This window comes from Giraffa tippelskirchi, chromosome 14 (assembly GCF_054371585.1).
Source record: "Giraffa tippelskirchi isolate mGirTip1 chromosome 14, T2T-mGirTip1v1.2.pri, whole genome shotgun sequence".
Lineage (NCBI taxonomy): Eukaryota > Metazoa > Chordata > Mammalia > Artiodactyla > Giraffidae > Giraffa > Giraffa tippelskirchi.
The window spans coordinates 71,450,675-71,477,748 of NC_137288.1; the positions used below are offsets into that span (position 1 = coordinate 71,450,675).

The 27,074-nt window shown below is 37.7% G+C and overlaps 2 protein-coding genes across 20 annotated transcripts in view; one reads left to right on the forward strand and one right to left on the reverse strand.

Annotated features, from left to right (window-relative positions):
• Positions 1-735, reverse strand: part of PIGN (phosphatidylinositol glycan anchor biosynthesis class N) — a 92,936-nt gene extending 92,201 nt beyond the window's left edge. For 4 of the 9 annotated variants that reach the window (XM_081562263.1, XM_081562260.1, XM_081562264.1 and 1 more), the window contains exon 1: positions 525-707. The gene's annotated coding sequence lies outside the window, so the exon portion shown is untranslated. Of the gene's footprint in view, positions 1-268 lie in introns of all 9 variants that reach the window. The other 5 variants (XM_081562266.1, XM_081562261.1, XM_081562268.1 and 2 more) reach the window with 2 other exon arrangements.
• A 181-nt stretch (positions 736-916) lies between these two features.
• The window catches only part of RELCH (RAB11 binding and LisH domain, coiled-coil and HEAT repeat containing), a 108,806-nt gene continuing 82,648 nt past the window's right edge, over positions 917-27,074 (forward strand). For all 11 annotated transcript variants that reach the window (XR_014074731.1, XR_014074729.1, XR_014074730.1 and 8 more), the window contains exons 1-2: positions 917-1,629; positions 22,106-22,195. Coding sequence is in view for 7 of the 11 variants with exons in the window: in XM_081562252.1 (XP_081418378.1) it covers positions 1,149-1,629; positions 22,106-22,195 (571 nt within the window). In the remaining 4 variants the exon portion in view is untranslated. The remainder of the gene's footprint in view (positions 1,630-22,105; positions 22,196-27,074) is intronic.

The window sequence follows — 27,074 nt, forward strand, 5'->3', positions numbered from 1 at the left end:
AAATGAGTCAGTTCTTCGCATCAGGTGGCCAAAGTATTGGAGTTTCAGCTTCAGCCTCAGTCCTTCTAATGAATATTCAGGACTGATTTCCTTTAGGATGGGCTGGTTGGATCTCCTTGCTCTGCAGGGACCCTCTGAGGGACAGCATTTGACGTTTTGAAGCGTCTCCATTGTGCAAGCTGTGTATTAAATCACAAGTGCTTACTGCGCTCCTAATAGTTTGTTACCGAAGTCGAGACTACCGGGATATTCGCAGATCCCAACGTACCCGCTGCATTTTCCATTGGCTCCGTCCCTGTGCCGCACCCAGGCCCCGGGGGCCCGCAGGCACGAGGCTGGGAGGGCGAGGAAAAGGAAGCAAGCCCCCTTCTGACCACCAGCCCTGCCCGGCACCGGCCACCCCTGCGGGGAAAACGTCCGCAGCGGGCAGCGCACACAGCAGGAGCGAAGGAAGAGCGGGCAGCGCACCCCGGCGAGCGCCAGCTTCGGGCCCGGCCCCTGCCCCTACTTCTCCCGGACTCTACCTGGGCTTGAGCAGGTCAGGCCTGACCTCGGGAACGAGGCCTCGTCAGCGCGAAGGCGGGGCCCGGCTGCGAGTCAGAGCTCCCCTCCGGCCGCGAAGAGAAGGTTTCTGAGCCACCGTCACAACCAACCCCCAACCACGAAACGCCCCTAACACTTACCTGGCCAGAAGCTACTCTCGCGATAATTCCCAGGTCGGTCCTCCGTGACTCCAATCCCCGCCCCTACTTCCTGCGACCAATCAAAAATGGGCGGGGGCGGGGCTTTGCCTTTGAGCTGGGCGCGGGGCCCCTCAGTCTCTGCTCACAGGCGTGGGGAGCGGGCGGGGCGGGACAGGGCGGGGAGAGGGGGCGGGGCACGCGTCATTTCTCGCGAGACCGGGGACCAGGAAGACGCCCGCAGAGCCGGGCTGCTGGTGCAGCTGCTGCTGAGGCAGTGGCTGCTGCTGCCGCTGCAGCCTTCGGACGGTTCGCCTCTGAGCCTGCGCCTGGTCTCCAGGTGAGGAGGCGGGACGTGGCAAGGCCGGGGCTGCGGAAGCGAGCGGCGCCCGCCGAGGCTGAGCGGGGACTCAGGCCGCGGCCTGTCAGAGCCAGACAGGGAGGCGCCCACACTCCTGACAGTGTAAGATGGCGGCGATGGCGCCTGGAGGTGGCGGCGGCGGCGTGAACCCTTTCCTCAGCGATTCGGACGAGGACGAGGACGAGGTCTCGGCGACCGACGAGCGGCGGGCAGGACTTCGGCTGGGTGCCGAGGGCGGCCTAGACCCGGGCTCTGCGGACTCGCTGTCGCCCCAGGACCCCGTGGCCTTGGGGAGCAGTGCTCGAGCGGGGCTCCCCGGGGAGACCCCGGCCCGCCTGTCAATTGATGCGATCGCGGCCCAGCTGCTGCGCGATCAGTACCTGCTGACCGCCTTGGAGCTGCACACCGAGCTGTTAGAGAGCGGCCGCGAGCTCCCTCGGCTGCGCGACTACTTCTCCAACCCTGGCAACTTCGAGAGGCAGAGCGGGACCCCGCCGGGGACGGGGGCGCCGGGGGTCCCCGGGGCAGCCGGCCTTGGAGGCGCAGGAGGTCGGGAGCCGAGTACGACGTCGGGTGGGGGACAGCTCAGTAAGTGAACGACGGCGCTGTCCCTCCGGCTGGGCTGTTGAGGTTGTGGGGGGTTATTGTGGGGAGGGGGTACTTGTGGACCGGTGCTGAGTACTGGGAGCGTTTCAGCTAGAGGGCTGGGGCGGGGGGCGGGCGGTGATCTTTTGCAGTGGAGGCCAAAGGATCTGGCAGCGACTATTCTCTCCCTGCCTGCCTCCAGCCCTTGGCTGGACTTGCACCAGCTCCTGGTTCCACTATTGGTGTCGGTATCTATTAAGTATCCAGAGTTTCTATTTTTTTCTTTTTTTAAAAAAATTAGTTTATCTATTTTTTAACTTTACAATATTGTATTTGTTTTGCCATACATTGACATGAATCCACCATGGGTGTACATGTTTTCCCCTTCCAGAACCCCCCTCCCACCTCCCTCCCCATCCCATCCCTGCGCAGAGTTTCTAGTTCACTGGCTACTACATGACTCCAGAAGACTCTCTTGCAGCCTTGGTTTATCACTTTAATCGTTTTTCCATTCTCTCCCATCTCCTGAATCGCCACTACCTGGAAACAGTGTTCCTTATGTTGTTCGCAGTAATTCTTTGACTTCAAGTCAAGAGAGAAAAGAATAGGAAATGTTGTTGCTCTCTCCCCGAAGTCAGATGCACTTGAAGACCTTTTGTCTTTCGGTTGAGTTGATTACTCAAAAGTTACATCTTCTGCTGCATAAAATTTGTTCAGTTTAAATAAACTCAGTTTCATTCACTTTCGGTTCCTTAATTTCAGTGGGTGTCCAGAATTATAGGAAGTCTGAGGAGCAGAGTAGGCAGGTTCTGCCTGCACTGTTACCTCCTGGTCTTAGTACCTTGTAGGCTTTTTTCTCTTCGTAAGTTTAGGAATTAACTTTTCTGCCTTGTTGTAATCATTGTTAACTGTATAGAGTGGTCGTTTACCTCATTCATCATATATTTATAAGCATTTCTTATGTCTTTAAAACGTACTGCCAAGGATGTATATTGGAGTCCCAGTACCTATCCTTCTTAAGAGGCATCTTAGATTTTCCCTTATTAACAGTATGAGGTTTTCAATGTGTTATGTGAGGCCAACTGAAATTTGCTCACACATGTTAAAATACATGATTTAAAACTGTAGCCGAGCTGATGGTTTTTTGTCAGTACTTTTAAGTGGTGCCAGAGACTGAGATCGCCTAACTTCAGTTCAGTCCCTCAGTCGTGTCTGATTCTTTGTGACCCCATGGACAGCAGCACTCCAGGCCTCCCTGTCCATCACCAATTCCTGGAGCTTGCTCAAACTCATGTCCATTGAGTTGGTGATGCCATCCAACCATCTCACCCTCTGTCATCCCCTTCTCCTCCCGCCCTCAATCTTTCTCAGCATCAGGGTCTTTTCAAATGAGTCAGCTCTTCGCATCAGGTGGCCAAAATATTGGAGTTTCAACTTCAACATCAGTCCTTCAATGAATATTCAGGACTGATTTCCTTTAGGATAGACTGGTTGGATCTCCTTGCAGTCCAAGGGACTCTCAAGAATCTTCTCCAACACCACAGTTGCCTAACTTAGATGTAACTTAGTTAGATGTAGTTAAACTGCAAAAAGTGCCTTTTTCCATCAAGGTAAATCCAAAGCAGTGTTCTCTCTTGAATATGGAATTTTCTCAGCAGGTGTAATATCCTTGCTCAGTATTGTAGGAAGGATTATCTTCCTTTTCTCGAAACTGGTTTTTCTGTTGCTGACCTTTAAGACTATAAAATGTAACAAAAGAGCAGTGTAACAAAATTGTTAGGGGGTTGGCTTTTGTTTGTTTGTCTCAAGATTTTTGAAGTGTCTAATAATGATTTTCACCTGATAAGCTCTTACTACTTCCTCAAGACCCAGCTCAACTGTCATCTTTGTAAATGCTTCCGTACTACCAAGGCTTAGTTGCTTGATTCTTTCATTGCACTACTTTCAAACCTCAACCATAGCCTTTAACTCTTTTGATTTATTAACAGTATCATTTCTCTCCATTAGATAGTCAGCCTCTTGAGGGACATCTTTTTATTACAGTTTATATAGTCCCTGGCCTGTTTTTGAACATAACTGAATTGTATCTGCTATGTTTTTCTACTGTATAGATATAATAAGTTATTCCTTTATAACATTATTTTATTTAATTTAAAAGAATTTATTGATCTTTTCAGCCTACCTTATTATGGTGTGGTATCACTGTTTATAGTGAAAATTTCTCTTAAAAAGTTTTTTTGTACAGAAAAAAATGTATATTTTTTTATATATAATTATTTGTATATTTAAATTTAGGCTCTAAATATAGTTGTGTTTTAAAGTAAAAGTTGACTTCTAAATGCCTTTGCATTATACATTTTTATAGTTTCTTGAAATAACTTCAGTCCTGTGATCATAAATCAGAATTTAGCTATAATCAAATATTCATGTGCAGTTGTGCTCTTCTGTTACCATAGCTTATTTGGACCTGTTTTGGGTATAACTCAAAAATACATTATTACATAATATATTTTCAAGTGAATACAAAGCAGATAAGCAGTGAGGGAAAAAAATCAGAGTTATCCATAATCCAAGCAATAGTACTTGCCTTTTCTGTTTTTTTCTATGCATATATGTTTAAAAGCAAAAATTGGATTAAACTGTTTTTGTAGCTTTATATTATTTGATAGGCTATAATTTTTACCATCAACTTTGAGGTAAAATTGCATACAATAAAATGTGCCCATTTGAAGTGTACAGTGTGGTGAATTTTGGAAAACAAATTACCACTACAAATAAAATATAGAACATTTTTATTGTCCCCAGAACACCTTCATTTTCATTTGCATTCTGTATCTCAAGACCATCACTGACCACAGTAGAAGACAATTTTCCAACCTGGGCCTAGGCACTATTGGAATTTTGGGCCTGATAATTCTTTGTTGTGTTAGTGTCCTGTACATTCTAGAATGTTTAACAGCATTGCTGCCCTCTCCACTACATAACAGAAGCAACCATCCAGCCCCCATTCCCCAAGTTGTGACAATCAAAAAATGTCACCAGCACTGTCCGTGGAAGGGGAGGGCAAAATTCCCCAAGTGAGAACCACTTCCTTAGATAAGTTTTGCCTGTTTTAAAATTTCATATAAATGCAGTTTGGAGCATATAGTCTTTTCTGTATGGCTTCCTTTCCTCAGTATAATGTTTTTGAAATTCATCCAAATAATGTTTTTATGTGTAATAGTAGTTCATTCCTTTTTTGGTTTTTCCATTCATCTGTTATTAGACATTTATTTTTTTCCCCATTTTTGGCCTATATAAATAAAGCTGCCGTGAACATGCTTGTATAAGTTTTGCAGAGACATATGTTTTCATTTCTTTTGGATAATACCTAGGAATAGAATTGCTGGTTCATATAGTTAGTATACATTTAAATTTGTAAGAAGCTGTCAAACAGGTTTTCCAAAGTGGTTGTATCATCTAAAATTTCCATCACCAGTGTATGAGAGTTTCAATTTCTATACATCCCCCAAACCCTTGGTATTTTCAGGCTTTTTATTTAACTCATTCTAGTGAGAGTACGGTGGTATTTCATTGTGGTTTTAATTTTTATTTCTTGAGGACTAGTAATGCTGAGCTCCTTCTTTGAGCTTTTGGCCATTGGGGGGGTGTGTCTACTGCTATTACATGTCTTTTGTGCAATGTCTGTTAATAGCTTTTTATTGAGTTGTAGTTCTTTTATACATTCTGAACCCAAGTCCCCCATCATATATGTTTTTTCCAAGTTTTTTCTCCCAGCATGATTTGCCTTTTCATTTTTTAACGATGTGTCTTATGAACAAAAGATTTTCATTTCATCAAGTCCAGTTAATTGTGTTTTTTCCCTTAATGATTCATGGTCTTTGTTTCCTAAATAAATATTTGCATATCCTAAAGTTGCAAAAATTTTCTTGTGTATTTTCTTCTAAAAGTTTCATAGTTTCTGTTTCTAAATTTAGGCCTATGATGGCATCATAAAAAGAAGAAATATTTCTGAAATATTCCTCCTATAATTATGCAGACACTTATAGCACAAGCTTTAGTATAATTTAAATCCAAATGCATTGTATGTCAAAATATCAATATATTTAAATGTCTTAATATAGTCAGGAAATAGATAAATGCTAAAATAAGTCTGTAAATCTGTGGTTAGTACCATGTTTTGAAGATTTTGACTAAGATTTGGATCATACAAATTATATTTTAGAAACTCTGAGGATGAATCTTTCTTCAGGACCAGACTACTGCCAGTTATAAAGGTCCTTTGTATTCAGTTCTACCATGTTAATAGTTGCTAGTTGCGTTATGACTTTATAATACTCAGTGAGTACTTTCTGGTTGATTATAAACAGTATAAAGATTGATAGAGTGAATTATCTAAAACATTAAATTATTTTTATTTGTTTTTATGTATTTTTGATTAATGTGTGTCTGATCTGAAAATTCATAAAACTTAATAGTAATAAATGTATTAGTCAACAGTAGTTTTCTTTGTTTAAAGATGTCTAAAAGGCTTCCCTCGTGGCTCAGATGGTAAAGAATCCACCTGCAATGCGGGAGACCTGGGTTCGATCCCTGGGTTGGGAAGATCCCCTGGAGGAGGGCATGGCAACCCACTCCAGTATTTTTGCCTGGAGAATCCCCATGGACAGAGGAGCCTGGCGGCTACAGTTCATGGGGTCACAGAGAGACAGGACTGAGCGACTAAGCACACGCAAAAGCATTTAACTTTGTAAGATTTACTAAATTGTTTGCCCAAAAGTCTGTTGACCTAGATAATAGTATAGTGGTAATTCTAAAATACTTTAAGAAGTCTTCATACTATCTTTTTATTCTTGACTAAAAGAGTAAGTCAAATTTATAAAACATATAAAAGAACTACAGCTTTTTAAGTTTGATGTTTTCAGTGGAAGAATTTAAAATGAGCTCTCGCGGAGTCTCTGTTTGATAAATTGTACCATCCTTGTGATGTTCCTACTAGGTCTGCTTAATAAATTAATTTGACCTTTTGCATGTAACATTACTTGCTTGAATATACACACACGTTAATTATATATTTTCCCCTGTATCTTTGCTAGTTGGGCTAGTTTGGTTTCCAGTTAGATTGCAAGATAAAAGTTGTGCCAATGCCTTTGGCACAACTTAATTACAAATTACAGTATTTTATCTAGAGGAATGCTGTTCTACTCTGAGCCTTCAAGGTCTAATCAAAATCAGACTAAAATTGCTTAGAAGGAGTCAGCTCTGTAGAGACAGTAAGTGGTCAAATAACATGCCTTTCAGTGATGAATTTCTTTTATTCTGTATTTATCATGCTTCCAGATGTTTATAAGGCAGCTTATCAGGAAGCATTTATGATTGACTTTAATAATTTAACTTATGAGCCTACAGACTTCTTGAGTCATCTTTCTCCTTTTTTAAGTACTCTTTCCTTGTCCTACCTGTCTTTTCTCAGAACTCTGATAGAGTACTTACCTCACTGTGCTCCGTTCCCTTCTTAGTATCACCTGTGCTATGATTCCCATCTTCCAAAAGTTCCCATCTCTTCCAATTAACAAAGTGGTTCCTCCCCAGTAGGTTGGAATTGGGTTTAGTGCTTCCTCTGGCTTCTAACAAAATATCAAGAGAATAGTTCTAAAATGTGTTAAGTTCACTGCTTTTAGCTGAGTGAGACTTGCTACTGTTGTCTGGACCATATAGATTTCCTAAATTGCTCTCTTATATGACTGTCATTTTTTACCCATGCCTTTCAGCAGCTTCAAACTTTTTAATTCTTGTGGAAATTTAGTCAGATATTTTCACTGCCTAGAACAGTGACTTGCGTATAGTTGGTATTCAGTATTTTACATTGATCAGTAAATTTATTAAATTATGTGATCAGCTAAGTATTATAGGAATCCAAAGGAAGTTTAGTGCATATCCTTGCACATATTATGTTCTTAATGGAGAGGCAAGACTAACACCTGAAAGTCTATAGAATAGTTTTCCGTAGTACAGGTAATAGTATAAGCATTTAGATATAGGAAAATCATTGTTGATTGTGATAATTGTGGAGAAAGTAAAATTTTCATGTGATGCTCAAGTATGAGTGACATTTTAATATAAACAGTAACTTTCTTATTTGGCCATATTTAGACTCTTCATCCTGAGTGAGGAAGAGGAAAAGGAAGTGAGGGTAAAGAGAAGATAATGTTTATTTTATATTTTGCCTTGTTTAAAACATCATTTGGGAACATGCTTGCCATTATCTGGCTCACAGTTAATAAAGTGATTCATTTGGGTAGTTATAAAAATGCAATATGACACTTCAAGCCATTGTGGTACATAGTTTAAAAGGAAACAAGATAGGAGTATTAATCAGCGAACAGGCCTTTTTATGTTAAAAACTAAATTTACACTTTCTACTTTAGAGATGAACATCAGACTGTATGCTTATTTGTTTCTTTGCTTGTTTTTGAAGCACCTTTGTTGGAAAAAACCATTCAGGATTGGCACAGTTTTCATTTTGTTTAGTCTATTTAGGTCAAAAACTAAATTTTGTTATTTGTTTTTATATGGTGGCTTTTAACTGTGCCTACTACCTTAACTCCCATGGTTTTAGGATGATTAACAGAAAAAGAGCACTTACCTTGGTCTAAAAGTACAGTCTACTTATATCTAAATTGTAAATATCAATTGAGAAGGGCCTTAAATATTAATAGCCTATTTTTTTCCTTCGAGGAGTTGTTTTTATTGGCTTCTATGTATACGTACTGTAACTAAACACATACAACACACATCTGTACTGTAAGAGTTGATAAAATGTAGTTTCTAAATTATTTATACTAAAAACATAGTTATTAAATTGTGTTCTGCTGTTTGGCCATATTTTGAACGCGATGCCTCTTTGGTTGACTTTTGGGGGATTTGCATTAGTTTAGGATTGATCTGCTTCAACTCCCTTATCATGGGAATGTTTGTGGCAATATTACAGTTAACTTTTTCTTGAGATCTAATCGTCATGACATTTTACTAGTTTTAGGTGTCCAGCAGAATGCTGTGATACATGTCTGTATTTTGAAATGATCGCCACAGTAAGTTTAGTTAGCACTCATCACCACACAGTTACAGTTTGTTTGTTTGTTTTTTCCTTTGATGAGAACTTCTATGATCTACTCTGAGCAGCTTTCAAATACACAAAACAATATTGTTAACTATGGCCACCATGCTGTACACTTCATCCCCAAGACTTATTTATCTTGTTGGAAGTTTGTACCTGTGATTAACTTTTTAAAGTGGTTCTGGCCCCATTTCACTGGAGCATGGGAAACTGATAACTCTCCAATTCCATATGTGCATATAGTTTCTACAAACTAAGGAAATCTGCACAAGAAAATCTCAACAAGTTGGATGTAAATTGTCTAATTTACTTTAAAAATAGATTCTTCGGATTTCTGAGAAGTGAATACTTGATATAATTGAATACAGCAATGGTATTTACTAAGATTCAGCAAAAGGTAACTATAACAGGATCAAGAAGAATGTCCTAGAGCTGATGTATTTGTATTATAGCAAGCTACGTGACAGATCTCTCACGTTGGTATGAATAAAATGGAGAAATATGAGCTTGGTAGAAGAGTAACCGTGGAAAGATATGTGGCTGATAAAACAGTAGTAGGTCTGTGCCAGCGTGTACCACCTATACTTTTGAAAGTGAAAGTGAACTTGGCCTATTTTTTGAAGACCACTGAACTTGCAGTACTGATGTCTGAGCTTCAGTTCTGCTCTGCCACCTACAGCTCTATGACCTCAGGTTAATTACTTAGATTTTCAGAGCTTTCTTATTCTGTGTAAAGCACAGTAATCATTTCTGTCCAATGCTGGTTATAGAGTTTTAATGAAGTTCACGTGAAGGTATATATGTGAGAAGACTTCAAAAACTCATTTGATAGTAACTTCTTTGTTTTGTAAGAAAATATATATGAAACAGGGGAGACTAGATCATATTTCTGATGATAAACAACTGAGAAAGATAGGTGGTATCTGACAGTACTAACTTACAGGGTTAAGCAGGAGTAGTGGATATCTGTTGGATCATAGAAAAAGCAAGAGAATTCCATAAAAACATCTACTTGTGCTTTATGGACTATGCCAAAGCCTTTGACTGTGTGGATCACAACAAACTGGAAAATTCTTCAAGAGATGGGAATACTGGACCACCTTACCTGCCTCCTAAGAAATCTGAATGCAGGTCAAGAACCAACAGTTAGAACAAGACATGGAATAACTGATTGGTTCCAAATTGGGAAGGGAGTATGTCAAGGCTGTATATTGTCACCTTGCTTATTTAACTTCTATGCTGAATACATCATGCAAAATGCCTGGCTGGATGAAGCACAAGCTGGAATCAAGATTGCCAGGAGGAATATCAGCAACCTCAGATCTGCAGATGACACCACCCTATGGCAGAAAGCAAAGAGGAACTAAAGAGCCTCTTGATGAAAATGAAAGTGGAGAGTGAAAAAGCTGGCTTAAAACTCAACATTCAGAAAACAAAGATCATGGCATCTGGTCCCATCACTTCATGGCGAATAGATGGGAAACAACGGAAACAGAGACTTTATTTTCTTGAGCTTCAAGATCACTGCGGATGGTGACGCTGCAGCCATGAAATTAAAAGGCGCTCCTGCTCCTTGGAAGCAAAGCTGTGGCAAACCTAGACAGCATATTAACAAGCAGGGACCTTACCTTGCCGACCAAGGTCCGTCTCATCAAAGCTATGGTTTTTCCAATAGTTTTGTAAGGATGTCAGCGTTGGACTATAAAGAAAGCTGAGCACCAAAGAATTAATGCTTTTAAGCTGTGGTGTTGGAGAATTCTCTTGAGAGTCCCTTGGACAGCAAGGAGATCAAACTGTTCAATCGTAAAGGAAATCAACCCTGAATATTCACTGGAAGGACTGATGCTGAAGCTGAAGCACCAATACTTTGGCCACGTGATGCAAAGAAAAGACCCTGATGCTGGGAAAGATTGAAGGCAGGAGGAGAAGGGGACGACAGAGGATGAGATGGTTGGATGGCATCACCGACTGGATGGACATGCGTTTGAGTGAGCTCCGGGAGTTGGTGAGGGACAGGGAGGCCTGGCGTGCTGCAGTCCATGGGGTCACAAAGAGTTGGACACGACTGAGCTGAACTGAATGGATATGTGACATCCTAATTAAAATAATTGTTTAAAAAACATACTGGGAACATCTGTACTTGAAATTCACATGAAAATTTGATAGCATTTCTATTTGAGTAGCCACCATAAGTTAAGTAAAACTGTACAGCATAGAGATTTAAGAGCACAAAGTTTGGAGTCCTGGGTTTGATCCTGTTTCTACCACTTTTTTATTCTTGTTTCTTAAACTCTCAGTGCCTCAATTTCTTCATCTAAAAATGAGGATTGAGGATAACAGTACCTACCTGATAAGAGCTGTTACAAGAGTCATCTGAATTAATATTTATTATCATTTGCAGTAAATCTATGTAAGTGTAAAACAGATTATTGATATTAAAAGGCAAACATTGGATTTAAGATTTTGTAATGGTTCATTAAAACCTGCTACCATACGGTTAATACATTGTATTTTATATCCGTAAAGGCATTGTACCTCCATTTTTGTAGATATTTTAAATTACATTCATATAAGTTATTTTTAAATATTTCTTTTTGTGTTCCTCTTAGGCAATGGTTAGTTACTTGGTTTTATAACCAATACATGGTGAGAAAATGGGATTTGTCTTTTTTGGAACTTACTAATTTTTTAAAAACCAATATATGTTGCTATCTACAGAACAAATATTTTAAAAGTAAAGGCAAGCAGAGGTAGACAGATTGAAGTAAGGAAGAGATTACAGACCAGAAACAAGCTCAGTGAATCTTTTGTATAAGAAAGAGAGTCAAATAAAGGAGGAAAGGGTAGACTGTTCAATACATTTTTCTCCTTCTAGAGGGAAGTTATTTCTTTCTCTCCTACCATATACATACACACATCAAAACAAAGTTTCCAAATGAATTGAAATACTAAATGTGGAAAATGGAACTTGAAGACTTTTTGAAGGAAATATTAAAACATTCATGACCTTGAGGTGAGATTTCTTACACATAAAAATTGTAGATTTTGAAGAGAGTGATATATTTGTATCACAATTAAAATTCCTATATGTGAAAAGAAAACGTAAAATAAAAGACAAGCCATAGACTAGAAGTACATATTTGGCACATATATATAATAGTCAAAAAGTATTTCAAATATAGAATCTGTATAGAATGCCTGCAAAGTAAAGGAAGGAAAAATAACCTAATGAAAAATAGGCAGAAACAAACCAATGAAAAGTTGCTCAAGTTCACTAGTAATCAGAAAATGCATAATATCTATACCCAATCTTTTGGCAAAATATGAAGAAGTCTGACACTTAGTATTCCTGATACGGAGCAAGCAGGCACTCTTGTGCTACCAGTAGAAGTGTCAGTACAACTACCATGGAAAATGTTTTGATAAAATACAGTAAAACTGAAGATGGTGCACACCGGTTAACCCAGCTTTTCCACATATAACTATTTATCTGGAACTTACTAGGGTGCATAACGAGGTGTGTACACTGCTGGAAGCAGTGCTTTTGGCCATACATAATGGAAACATTAGTTACGGTGTATTCATAGAATGGAGATCTTAGCAGCCTTTAATCAGATCTCACATCCATTCGGAAGCATCACACACGGTTCTATGCCATAATGTACATTTTCAAATGCATAAAACAATATATTATTTGTGGGTACTTCTTTGTGCTGTAGGTTTAAAAAACATCAACTAGAGTCACACTGAATCCATTATTGTGATTGCCCTTGAGGAAGGAAACATTAGGGACATGAACTTTAAGGTATTTCTTTTTAAATTTTGTAAAATGTTAGCAGTTGTTCATATCATGTGGTGGCTATGTGGTGGTGTATTTTGCACTTTTCTTTTTTGAGTCAATTTAAGATATTTTTGTCAAATTTTGCATGTAATAAATTCTAGCGAAACAAGAAACATTTGTAATGAGAATTACAGCTCCAGTGTTCTGCCGTTAATTGACACCAAATCCTATAACTGTGCAGTGTAAACCGAGTTTGGTGTTTCTAGTGATGTGAACTTATATGCAGTGTACACCATGATAAATACTGGGCTGGAAGAAGCACAAGCTGTAATCAAGATTACCGGGAGAAATATCAGTAACCTCAGATATGCAGATGACACCACCCTTATGGCAGAAACTGAAGAACTACTAAAAAGCCTCTTGATGCAAGTGAAAGAGGAGTGAAAAAGTTGGCTTAAAGCTCAACATTCAGAAAACTAAGATCATGGCACCTGGTCCCATCACTTCATGGGAAATAGATGGGGAAACAGTGGAAACAGTGTCAGACTTTATTTTTTTGGGCTCCAAAATCACTGCTGATGGTGATTGCAGCCATGAAATTAAAAGACGCTTACTCCTTGGAAGGAAAGTTATGACCAACCTAGACAGCATATTAAAAAGCAGAGACATTACTTTGCCTACAAAGGTCCATCTAGTCAAGGCTATGGTTTTTCCAGTGGTCATGTATGGGTGTGAAAGTTGGACAGTGAAGAAAGCTGAGCACCGCAGAATTGATGCTTTTGAACTGTGGTGTTGGAGAAGACTCTTGAGAGTCCCTTGGACTGCAAGGAGATCCAACCAGTCCATCCTAAAGGAGATCAGTCCTGGGTGTTCATTGGAAGGACTGATGTTGAAGCTGAAACTACAGTACTTTGGCCACCTCATGCGTAGAGTTGATTCATTGGAAAAGACCCTGATGCTGGGAAGGATTGGGGGCAGGAGGAAAAGGGGACGACAGAGGATGAGATGGTTGGATGGCATCACCGACTCGATATGAGTTTGGGTAAACTCCGGGAGTTGGTGATGGACAGGGACGCCTGGCGTGCTGCGGTTCATGGGGTCGCAAAGAGTCAGACACGACTGAGCGACTGAACTGAACTGAACTGAGTCACGTGAAATACCAATACCATCTTCCCTCTGGTATATGAACACAAACAATATATTCTGCATCGTTAAGTTATTTCTGCATATGTGTTAGGTACATGTCTGCCTTTTTTGTTGCCTTATATTGAATATCTGTCTTGTATCATATATTAACTAAATTTGCACAAGACAGTAGCAAAAAATGTCGTTCTTTGCTCACAAATTATTGGTGCCTATGTACCAGTTTCTCTGTTCCCGGTCTCCTATTGCTGTTTTACCTTGAAGGTCGGTTTTATTTGGAAGGGAAATTTTGAGACTCAGTTGACAATTCTTACTATAATGTTGACAAAGATCTCTTTTAGGATATATTTGACATGTTTCAAGCAGACAAAACTATACCAATAGCTTCTTATTGCACTGTATGGGGAGTCTTGTAAATATTCTTATATATGTGCAGAAGTAGAATCACCATTGGAGAAGTATGTAGCAGCAGCCTTAAAAGCTTCTAATATTTTTATTCAAGAGTAGTTCCTGAATATAGGCATTCTTCACAATGATTGTAAGGAATGGTGTGTGTGTGTGTGTGTGTGTGTGTGTGTGTGTGTGTGTGTTGGGGGATGGGGGCGTGGAGAATGGATGTATGAGTAAGGAGAAATGTCCAGAGTATAAGATGAGATGATGAGAGTAATGAATGTATCACCAAAATTTCTTAGTCGTATTTTATTATGTTCTTAATGTTTAATATTTGCATTGTGGTAAGTTGCAGTAGTAAGAATACTGATTTTTGCCTCCTAAACCTTCAAATAAGATGTCTAACAAATAGGTAGCTTGTACTGATAGGTGGGTTTTGAGTCTACAATCTCACTGAACTCTTCCTAACAGGTTTTGTTTTTTGTTTTTTTTTCTGTAAACCAAGTTATCTTCTGAGTATAGTTTTGATCAAAATACGTATGATACAAAGGTTGGAAAGTAAAATGTATACTTTTATACTATTGGTAGGACACTCTTTTGAGAGTAATTTGGTGGTATCAAGCACATTTTAAAAATGCATATTCCTTAGTATCCAGTTCCATTCCATATTTTATTATGGACAAGTTCGTTTGCATCAAAATTATTGAACCTAGATTTTTTTCATATCTTCTACGTTCAAGTAAAGGTATCAAAGATTGAAAACAACCTGAATGTCCAACAGTGGGGGATTGGTTAATTAAAACAGAATGATCTGTATGTGCTGATGTGGAATGATATAAGATATATTATAAATTGAACAAATTAGGATGCAGGCAATATTTGTGAATTGTTTCCATTGATACACAAAAAGGGAGAAACTGGTCTATGCCTAGCATATTTCTAAAAGGATGCTTACAGAAGAGTCTAAGCAATGATTGGTGACCCATAGGGTGATGGCTGGTTGAAGATGGGCTTACCTTTTATTTGTATGCCCTTTTGTATTTTACTTCGTATCATGTCTTAAGTGGCAAGATTGGGATTCCAAACCAGATCATCAGCTTCCAAGTTTTCATTCTTTCCATTGCACCGCAACTACTGTTTTGTCAATTTTAAAGCACAGTTAAGCAAATGTTCCTGAAGCATTTTAGTATGTGATCAGGCAAAGAATCTTAGTAACCCATTCAAAGTGTATCTTACTGACTCAGAGTAGCCAGTCATTTTAATGCAGAGGGCAGGTCAGGTAGAATAATATTGATCATTTAACAAATAAAATGATAAACTGTAGCACCACACCAAGACAAAGGAGAACAATCTGCTGAATGAAATTCAGCTGTGGAAATCCATGAAGCTTGGGTTAGTACATCCTCATTTTTTTTCAACCTCGAAGCTTTGCTGCATGGTTACATCTCAGTTTCTGGTCTAGTCATGGAAGATGACTGAGCCTCTAGGAGGGGACCAGGGTTGCCATCATGGGTGTAACCTTCTTCCAGATTCCCTCAGCAGTCAGAAATGATGTTCATTTGTTTTTCAAACCGGCCGGTCCTGATTAGGCAGCTCATGTGGCTCAGGGTGGTGTCGTGCTATTTTCCGTGTTCTTTCTGACCGTCCTTCAGCTCTGTGCTTGCGTGCTGCCTTAGGTCAGGCCTTCAGCTCACATCTAGACCCTCAGTTTTAGCCTTACCGCTGATTCCTGTGCCTTTAATCGGTTCTTCCATCCTTAATTGATTTTAAAAGCAGTTTGTTCGTGTCACACTAGCTAAAACCTTTTAAAATTGCTCTCATCCAAGACAATTTTTTTGAACTCTTTTTTATTAGCAGAATTATATATTGCAGAAAAAAGAATTTACAAATCTGTTTAGGAATTTAATTTTTCCCATTTTTGCACAGTCTACAATAAAATGACTTTGAAATATTTTATTATAAATATGCATCATAAAGTTCTCCCTATAATTTTGTTTCTTCCTGTGTTTTCATCCACATTGTCATATACAGACCTTTGTTGTACTCACATTATTTACTTAGTGTTTCTTGAACTTGTTTTATATATTCTTGTCTCAGTGCTCTTGTCCATATTATTTTTCCTTCTCTTCATATTCTTTTCCTCCATCATTCTTTTCTTCTTTCCAGATTCTGTTTATCTTTAAGGGAAGGTCCAGTGTATGTTCCTTCCTTAAAGTAGTCTCTAAATCTTCTGAACTTGTGGTATTTTTTTTTTGTCTCTCTCTTACGGAAATTAATTCTATGAAACTTGTGACTGTGATAGTGTTGGTCTTACTTTGGTATGTTGATGTTTTAGCTGACTAGATTGTTTTTAAAGGTGTTTGTTGGGGTTCCTGTCTCATACATCTTTGTCTTCTTTCACATCTGGCACAGGTGCCTAAAGTAGGCAGTTCATAAATATTTATTTAGCATGAATATAGGAAAGAGACCATATTTTATTTATCTTTTTGTCACCAGTGCCTAATATTGTGCCTGACAAATAAGCCTTTGAATAAATGTTGATGGTATGTTAAAGAGATGATCTTTAGTTGTTGGGATCCTTTAAATATGTAAGTTGGGAATATTCCTTGTGAAATTAGCTTTTCCCTCTGTAGCCTGAGGAAAGTTGAGTCCAGGTTGACCTTACTGAGGTAATCCACTGTCTCAAGCCCAGCTTAGCTGGTATCTAGGAGATCTGAACCTGCACGCCTTTGCAAGTTGCTGAAGGAAACTGGTGGTTTAGAGCTCAGGCGTCGGCATCCGAGGGCTGGCGTTCGTGTCTCTGCTCTGCTTCTTCCCGGCTGCCTGGGTCTGGGGTCGTCTCTCCACCCTTTACTGTACAATACAGAAGGTGACAGCTCCTCTTTATCTGTGAAAAATATCTGGCACAGAATAAGTGGTCAGAAAGTGTTCAATATAATGATAGCTAATACTGTTAATAGTAACCCTCTTCTTTACCTGACAGCTGTTCATATGGTCAAGTCATCCGGCATTATAGAATTTTAACTTTAGTGAATAGTTTGTCAGTAAAGTTTCAATGTTCACCTGTTCCTAAGTGTAAGTCTTTTAATTTGATGTTTAACTCAGTGGAATCTTGTGACAAAGAAAAGACAGTGAACTGGAAACTGGGAGATTTAAATTATACCCTGAGCTTCTCGCAAAGGTTAATTTGCTTAACCTTTAACGTAGTCTAATTGTATCGTTATTATCTGTGTACATGACTAAATTCCAGAGGTTTATAAGCTTACTTAAGGCTAGAGCCAAGTCTTACTGAATTTTTATCTTTCTACTCCACACCGTGGATTAGTAAATATGCACTGAATGAATACACAGCTCTGTTTTCTTATTAGTCAAGATGAGGGGTTGGGCTATCTCTAAGATTCCCTCTAGCTCTCAAATATTTTGAACACAGGGGCCAGTGAAATGAGTCCCCATGTTAGAGAAGAACTGAAGATCAGGAAATCTAAATGTAAATTTTGCCACTGAAAGATTTCTAAGATCCATTTTTTAATGTAAGTGGATAATATACTAAAGTGTTTATGCATGACCTCAAATTTACATATAATTATTTTTAAGGTAAGTTTGTTATCTGTTTACTGAATTTATAAACTATATACTTCTTTCTTTGCTTTAACCCTAACCCATGACACAGGTGTAATTCAGTAAATCATCTTTACTAAGCAAATTGAATTTTAAAGCTAATTGGTTGACATTATTTTTCTTCAAATCCATTAATTGTAAATTCAGTACTTTAATGACTTTTTAATTATAAAATGCCCATATTACAAAAAGTATTAATTGTAAAAAATTTAAACAATATAGAGAGAAGCATTCTGAAATTTTAAGTCTATTCTTCAGAATCAGTTATATCTATAGACTTTAAAAATTATTCTTTAATTCTTTATTGTATTTTCCTGTTACAAACCTGGTACACAGTAGTTGTTCACTGAATGTTCACTGAATTAACCAATGCTGTTTACCAGTCAGGAGCTGATCAGTTTTTCTGATACATTTTTCTTTTACAGTGCTATTGATATGTAATTTCTATAAAAGATAACTTTTCAAGAGTCTGAAACTAATTTTTTTAGCTATTGTAAAAGTACATTCTGTCATCAGCACTCATTAAATGTACATAAATAAGACTACTCTCATACAGTAATTTATGAAGTCAGTCTGCATGCCTTATAGTTACAGTGTGTCTAATGGGTTTAGTTTTCAGGCCTACTAAAACTTACATACAGGTTTTACTGGTTTGCCAGCTATGACGAAAGTCTCTGATCATTCAGTTTCTGAGTTACAAAGTGAATTACTAAGAAGTTACACAGTCTTGGAATTTGAAGAAATGTTTTGTGGTATACTTTATATTAGAAAGTGGTAATAGCTTCTTTCTTAAGAAAAGAGGCTAGTTTTTCCAGACTCTTTCTCTTATATATGTAAGCTAAAACATGCTTGTGAGTGTGAGCAGAGAGACTAGTACTCAAGAGGAGTTTCTGATTAGGGCAGTAATGGCAAAATAACTTACCAGGAAAATCTGGATGTTAGTTATGTGGTCAAAGAAAGTGAATAGAAAATTTGCACACATACACCCAAAAAAGGTAGATGGCCATTATATCTTTAAAAGAATGTTCAAGTTCACCAAGAATCAAAGAGATGCATAATTAAATAAAACAATTTTATAGTATATGTTAAATTGCTGAGATTAAAAATAATAATACCAAGCATTGACAACTGCTGTTGTATACTGCAGATGGAACTCAGATTGCTGTGCTTACTTTAGAAAGCAGTCTTAGCAATATGTATCCATCGTCTTATCAATATGGCAAAATCTCACTACATGATCTTCATTTTTAAAAAGCAAGTTACAAAGATGCAAGTATCCGTTGTGTTTTTGCAGAAATCGTGTGTGTACTTACACATGGGGAAAAGAGTTCAGAAAAGAATATCTAGAAATTCTGGGGGGAAATTTAATAATCTCTGATCACGTTCCCAATCTTAGCAAGATTGGAATGGTTTATCTACTTTTCTATGTACTTCTATTTTTATAATTATTTATAGTATGTGTATTTATATAATTGGAGGAAAGAGCTCTTATTTGTAGTATGGTACAAATCATTGGAGAAAAGTCATTATTTAAAAAAAACAGGAAATTTTAGATAGTATACATATAGTGATCTGAGAACACCATTTTATAACATATTAGTTATTTATAAGGCAGATATAGTCATAGGTCAGTGGTCCATTCCAGTCAAGCATTTTGTATGTTTACTTGTTTAAAAAATGTAAAAGTAAAAAGCCTTATGAAGTTTATCCGTTATATCTTGAAATTTATTTCCTCTCTTTTTGTGACACATTGTCTAACTTTGGTTCCATTTCAAACAGTAGAGGGGAGACAAAATTATTTATTTTGTCATTTAAGACAATAAGAAATCATAGCTGTCTCCCAGTATTACAACTTCAGTTATAAAATTCTAGGAGTCAGTGGATCCTGGATTTAACTTAAATGCGTTTTTTTTATTTTTGGTCCCCTTTGTACATCCAGTTTTTTTTTCCAACATTTTTTTTGAAATTTTCAAAACTTAAGAAAGGTGGGAAAGAATTTTTACAGCTGATATCTACCACCTTGATTATACGATTAAATTTTTACTGTGATTGCTTTATCTACCACCTCAATTATGCAATTAAATTTTTACTATGATTGCTTTGTGTCTCTGATTTATACAACTCTCTGATCCTCTACCCATCTGAAAGGTCGTCTTATTTTTTTGTGCATTTCAAATTAAGTTGCAGATATCGGTATTGATGGTGGTTTAGTTGCTGAGTCATGTCCGACTCTTGCAACCACATGGGCTGTCACCTGCCAGGCCCCTCTGTCCATGGGATTCTCCAGGCAAGAAAACTGGAGTGGACTGCCATTTCCTTCTTCAGTGGATCTTCCCGACCTAGGGATCGAACCCAGGTTTCCTGCACTGCAGGCAGATTCTTTACCGACTGAGCTACCAGAGAAGCTTTTCAATACCGGTATACGTCCCTCTAAATATTTTAGCATGCATATCACTGACTTGGGTTCAATGTTTAGAATTCACCTGTTTTTCTTTTGAGGCAAATTTAAAGACAGTAAAATATATGTCTCAAGTGTATTATTTGATGAATTTCAACAAATGAATACCCTTGTGATGACCCAATCTCCTGTTTATTAGTGTCACCCCAGAAAGTTCCCTCATACCTCTTCCCAGTCAACCCCCACTCCTTTTAACCCCCCACTCCAAGAACCACTATAATGACTTTTTTCTACCATAAATTACTACTGTCTATTCTAAAACTTCATGTAAATGAAATTACACAGTGTGTATTCTGTATAAAGATTCTTTCATTCATCATAAAGCATTGAAATTCAGTCATGTGGCATATATCAGTAGTTTTTTTTATTGCTGAATAATATTCCTAATTTCAACCCATTTTAATATGAACTTTTGAGATTTCTGTAGTAAATATTGTTTTTTGATATTTCTTGGTTTATGTTTAAATAAATTATGCCGTAATGAACGGTGTACTTGATTTCCTGTTATTTGTTTATACTATCTTACAACATAAGTTAGTAGTAAGCTATTTATCAGATATAATTAAAGTGCAGAGAAATTAAATGCTTATCTGAATACAAACACTGTGTTCTCAGAAGAGTACTATATATAGAATTTCACTTAGTTCACCTTAATAGGAATTTAAAGATAAGAGGTACATTGATAATAATTTAACTCTATTTGAAAAGTCAACTATTTCAATTATTGGCATATACTAATTGTTTTAAAAGGAGGTAGGGGAGCCATATGTGGATTTCAAATCTATATTTTTGTAACCTGCATTTATTTGCCCAGATAGTGCTTTCTAAATAGATAATCTATTCCTTAGAGCAATCTATAAACAGTAAGTGCTCTGTAAGTAGCATGATTTAATAGAGTTGACCTATTGTCCCTTCTATGCATTAGCTAGATACATCTCCCTTAATAAGTATCAGCTTTGATTTCTTCCTTCAAGTGAGAATTTTTACAGTGTGTTTTGCTGTTTAGAGACACTTAAAAATCTACCTAAAGCCAAGACCACTCCATACCACCCCCATGCACTTAAAACACAGACCTCCTAAAGTCCCTTCATTCATCTTTTGCATTTCATATTACAAATTCAATAAATGGAGTCTTCAGGAGTCATCTTGTTTTCTCTCTTTTACTTAAACCCACATTCATTTCACTACCAGGACATGTTAGTTTTACACCAAAAAATAACCCAAATCTGACTACTTCTCACACTGCTAGTACCTCTATTCTAGGCCGGATCTGATCACCTCTCACCTACGCACCTCTGTGCTGTGTATTGTGCTAATAAGTAAGTCAGTTCAGTTGTGTCCGACTCTTTGCGACCCTGTGGACTGTAGCCCACAGGCTCCTCTCTCCATGGGATTCTCCAGGCCAGAATACTGGAGTGCATTGCCATGCCCTCCTCAGGGGATATTCCTGACCCAGAGATCAAACCCAAGTCTCTAATGTCTCTTGCATTGGCAATCAGGTGAAGCCCTTGCATGACTCTAATAGCCTCTCTTTTTTAATTTTTATTTTTTATTGGAGTATAGTTGATTTACATAATAGCCTCTGAGCTGGTCTCTCTGCGAACCACTTTCCTTACAGCAGCCAGTTTCTAAAAATGTATGTGTTTTTGTTGTTTTTCCATTGTACTTGGAATAAAATTCAAATTGTTTGCAGTTCTGTTGTCCTTAGCTAGGCTGGTTGCATTATACCCTGTGTGTGTTTTGTTCAGGAGTTAGAGCTCTGGGCAGGGAAACTTGAGTTACTTCAAAGTAGTTTAATTAGTATGAGCATTTTTACCTTATACTTTTAATAGAATTCCTATACCTTAGAATCATAGTTTATTAACTGGAAAAAAAATCATAGATAATTGATTTCCAGTCCCTTATTTTGGCAGTTAAATGAAAATCTGTTTAATTCTTTTTTTTTTTTTTTTCTGTTTTTGATTTATTACAGATCGAGCCGGGAGCATCAGTACCCTTGATTCTTTAGACTTTGCAAGATACTCAGATGATGGTAACAGGGAAACAGATGAGAGAGTGGCAGGTAAGATTCTAAAGACAGATTTGGATGTTTTTGACATTCCAGAAATAATGAAATGACTTGAAAAATTGTCTTCCTTCTACAGTTCAGTGTGTAAATAGAATTAGATAGTTATCATACAAAGTTATATTACTAATTTATTGGCTTCAGGGAGCATTCCCGAATGTTCAGCAACCCCCAACTGCTCTTTCCAGTGATGCTCTGAGTTTTTGGTTATGTGTGCCTACAACTACTGAGTTCTGCTTACAGCTAATAGTTTACAGCCATATAGTTACAAAACTGGTGTAAAGCAGGTGTGAGTTAGCCATGGTTTAGTGCAAAGTTACTTGGACCTTGCTCTCCTCATTTCTTTTATCCTCCAGACCAGGGCTAAGTAATATTTACATGGTATATACCAGTGCAACTCTGCTGATGGTTAAAAATTGGTTTAAATACTTCCATGCTGATCAGTGATCAAAACTTTGTCTTCATTCCTTGGATTCTCCCTGGCCGCCACTGCATCCCTCTAGAAACTTCATTTGACTTTCCTGTGATCCTAAAAATAAAGGTTGTTAATGCTTGGTCCCCTCAGGGCTTCCTGGACTTCGCCCATTCCAAAAAGAAGACCAGCATCCTTTTTAGTTGCTTGGTTCCTCATTCCAGTCTCCTTCCCCTCTCCACTCTCCCACCGGTTTTGCCTTTTTGGCATCACCACAGGATCTGTAGGGACTTCAGAAGACCAATTTGTACCCTCTGTATTCTGCCCACATCAGATGAGGCCAGTTGGCTTCTTCTGGGGGCCCACCCTGAAGTTACCAGTGTAGAAGCTCTGGCTCCTCAGATGTCAAGTGACTGGTACCTTGCTGGTGCTTCAGGCTGTGACTGTCAGTTATTGAAGTAGCTCCTGAATGTGTTGATAGGAACTGTAGTTTTCACGGGATGTTGACTCTGAGATAGAAGCAACTGTCAGGTATTTTACCCACCGGAATGGTGGGCACACCTGGCATAGGAAAGACGCCACAAGGGAGAGGTGCAGCCTGGGAGGGCCCTGTGGGGTCAGGGGGCTCCACACTGGGGCCGCCTCTCTTCGTCAGCCCTGTTGCATTTTTTTTTCCTTTACTGGAACAAGGTTATCAAACCTACCATATATGTGCCTGTTGTAGTCATCGTGAATAAAGATGAGTGCTATTGAGCGCTAATGTTTATATAGCACTCGCTCCTTTCTGAACGCTTTGTAAATGTATGTTAGCTCATTAAGTTATAGAATTATCCTCATCTTCCACTCCCCAAGAAACTGAGGCACACGGAGATTCTTAAGACTTTAGTGGCAGAGCTAAGACTCAAATGTAGATAACCCAGCAACAGAGCCCATGACTGATGGTACCACGTGCCACCTGTTAGGGTGAAGGATTAAGTTTGACCTATGTAAAATGACATTCCAGTATGTGCTTTTCATTTATTGCTTGAGAAAAGAGCTATTTAAAAATCTCTTAACAGTATTATGTGATTTAGGGGAAAAACTGATGTAATCATTTTTAGTTCAGCAGAGGCTCAGAGAGGAGTCAGCAGTGAGAACAATAGCAGTATCAGCTGAAGGGGGAAGTTGTTGGAAGACTTTAGTGCAGCTGCCTCCTCGATAGTCATGATTTAGTCGTAAGCGTTGTTACTTGACAGCTGTGTCAAAAGAGCAAATCACATGAGTAATATCTGAAAATTAGCAAATCAAATGGGAATTATTTCAATAATTTTAGGACTCATCCTCCTAATTATATCATTTGTTAAGTGGTATTATGTTATATTTAATTGTATAGTAAATGTTAGATATTATATGTTTTATGTTATTTATTGTTAAATACATGGAATTTTAGTTTATTTAAAACTAACCAAATATATTTAGTTTTGTATATTGTATTATTGTTCAAATGGTTATGTATTTGAAAATAACTTCAACCCAGAAATAGACGATGTAATTATTTTCATTCCTCTAATTTTTATTTGAAAACCTAAAGTCAAATTTAAGAGGTTCATCATTATTCTTATTATTAGGTATGTTAGTATTTTTAATTAGGGGAAACATGGATGTAAAAGCAAGATATTGTAACTAAGTAAAATGCTATAACCAAACATAACTAAGAATGAAAATTTTAAATACTTGGTAGTTTTGACCTTATATTTTTAATCTAAAGATTATACTCTTTCTCTAAGTTTGGGGAAATAAAGTAATTTTTGCTTACTGTATAATGCTAATATATAAGTACATGCGGTCTTGAGAAAGACAAATACTATGTGATATCAGTTATATGTGGAACCTAAAAATAATACCAGTGAATCTATATATAAAACAGAAATAGACTTACAGACATAGGAAACAAACTTGTGATTCCCCAAAGCGGAGAGAGAGGGGAGGATGGGACAGGTTAGGAGTACAGGAGTAACAGATACGAACTACTGAACATAAAATAGATAAGCAACAAGGGTTTACTTCATAGCACAAAAGTTTATATCTAATATCTTGTAATAACCTATAATGAAACATAGGCTACAAAAAAATGGAATGACTATGCTATACACCTGAAACTAACACAGTATTATGAGTCAGTGATACTTCAGTATAAATGAATGAATGGATGCAGTCTTTCATCTTCACTGGGAAAAGGAAGAAAATACATGTTATTCCAAGAAAATAGCCTTTAGACTTTTAGGGCTCTTGTGCAATAGCGTGTTGTTGAATCAAGTGTGTGATATGTGGCTGAAAATTTAAATTAATCACAATTCCCATTTCCAAAGAGATTTTTGTGTCTTTACTAACCATCGGTAGTTAGTTAGAAGCTAATTGAAAGACCAGTAATTGAGAAGAGATAACTGCCATGTCATCTGTCATTGGATCACATGTAAACCTTACTGAGAAAAAACAAAAAGCTCTTTTTGATGTTCCTGTACCTGTCTTGGGCAGGAGTTTATAGATAACACAGGTTTGAGTCCATTGCCCCATGATGCAAATGTAGGGTCTGCTCCAACCATTAATAAACTGTTTATCTGACATATATATGTGTGCGTGTGTGTTTATATATATATATGTATATAATATATGTGTGTGATACATATATGTATGTGATGATTTTCATCATCATTTTCCTAAATTTAAAAATCTGTTTATTTTTTTCAAGTCCGTGCAGGTGTTCCTTTAATGAGGAAAAGATCTCTAAATGAACATATGTTTATAGAGCACCATTATTTTGAGTTTTGTGCTAAAAGAACTAAGACTAACAGATATTTTAAGATAATAGTAATACACACTTGCATATATCCCAAGTCATGAGTGCCTGATCTTTAAGCACTCAAATACCCCTGATACAATACCAGTATTATCCAACCTTGATTGAGAGATAACTGTTTCAGCTAATCTAGAATGGCTGATACTGACTTAGTCATTAATTATTTTGGTAAGATTATAATATGCAGTATTACAATATACCTGTATCTTTGCAGTTATTACTTTAGTTCCACTAAAATTGCACTCAGCAAGGTTGGGCTAGTCGAGGGTTGGGGGGTGGAATGAGCAGGGAGGTAGCTGGTTTCTACAGTGTTTTTTAAAAGCATTCACTTCTTCACACATTCTTATGAAGAATTATAATATTTGAAAACTACTTGGAGGTTGCTTGGTATAATGTATCACTTTACAAAGTAAAGTTTTAAGTTTTAATCCAATATCTTTTGATAAAGAAGTGACAAGTTCATATGTGTGTAAATATATCTGTTCAGACCTTTCATGTAAAACTTTTCACATAACTGCAATTATTTGATCATACTGTGCCTTTATAGAGATGTGCTGTAGCTTCAAAGATATGCCTTTGTCTTTTAAAGTCTGTATTATATATTAAGAAACATGCAGCAGAGTGAATTCATTTTGATAAGCACTAGCTTTGAAAGCAGTGGTAACTGTTAATGGCATTTGGCAATGTATGTGCAGATGTGCATAAAAATATAAATTCTTGCCGTCTGACATGGGTTTTTCTGGCTTTCTGTGCCTTGATCATTCATTGTTTTGCTCTTGGTCACCTAAACTTTCACCAGTTGAATTGAGTTTTTTTTTTTCCCCCCACAGTTTGTGTTTTAACCACTTTTGTTTTGTTTTGTTTTTTCATATTCTATCATTCTGGTGCAGGGCATTTCTGATCTGCAATTGTTCTGTAACGTGTTTCAGTAAATTGTAAGTGATACTGAAAGTATGATATGTATACTTACTTGCCTTATGGTATAGTGAAGGGCTTTCAAATCAAAACCTAGAGTTTTGAAATAGAAGAAAAGTAAATTTATTCTGTACTTACCTTACACATCGAATCTGTGCAGTCTGACTTTAAATACAAACTTTAAGAGTTTCCAGAAGTGTGATTTTTAGGGAAAATGTTTCTACTTTGTTGCACAGAAATGTTTGCAGATCAGCATTGCTGACGACCATAAAAAGAAACAGTCATATACACATCATCTGATTTTTAGCTGTGCTTCCATGTTGCTGCAGTGAAATTCTGTGCATCAAAATAATTGGCCTTCATGTACTAGATGTGATTCAGTTACATCTTAAGTTTTTAATGAAAATGTGCAAACTGAGTGAATTCTATTTTTTCCATATATTTTTATAGCTTTGTTGTCTCTGATAGCATTTCATTTGCCATCTTCTTTTTTTCTGTTTATTAGTCAATCTCTAAAGTTTTAAATTTACTCATCTTTATGCGGAGAAGGCAATGGCACCCCACTCCAGTCCTCTTGCCTGGAAAATCCCATGGATGGAGGAGCCTGGTAGGCTGCAGTCCATGGGGTCGCTAGGAGTTGGACACGACTGAGCAACTTCACTTTCACTTTTCACTTTCATGCATTGGAGAAGGAAACGGCAACCCACTCCAGT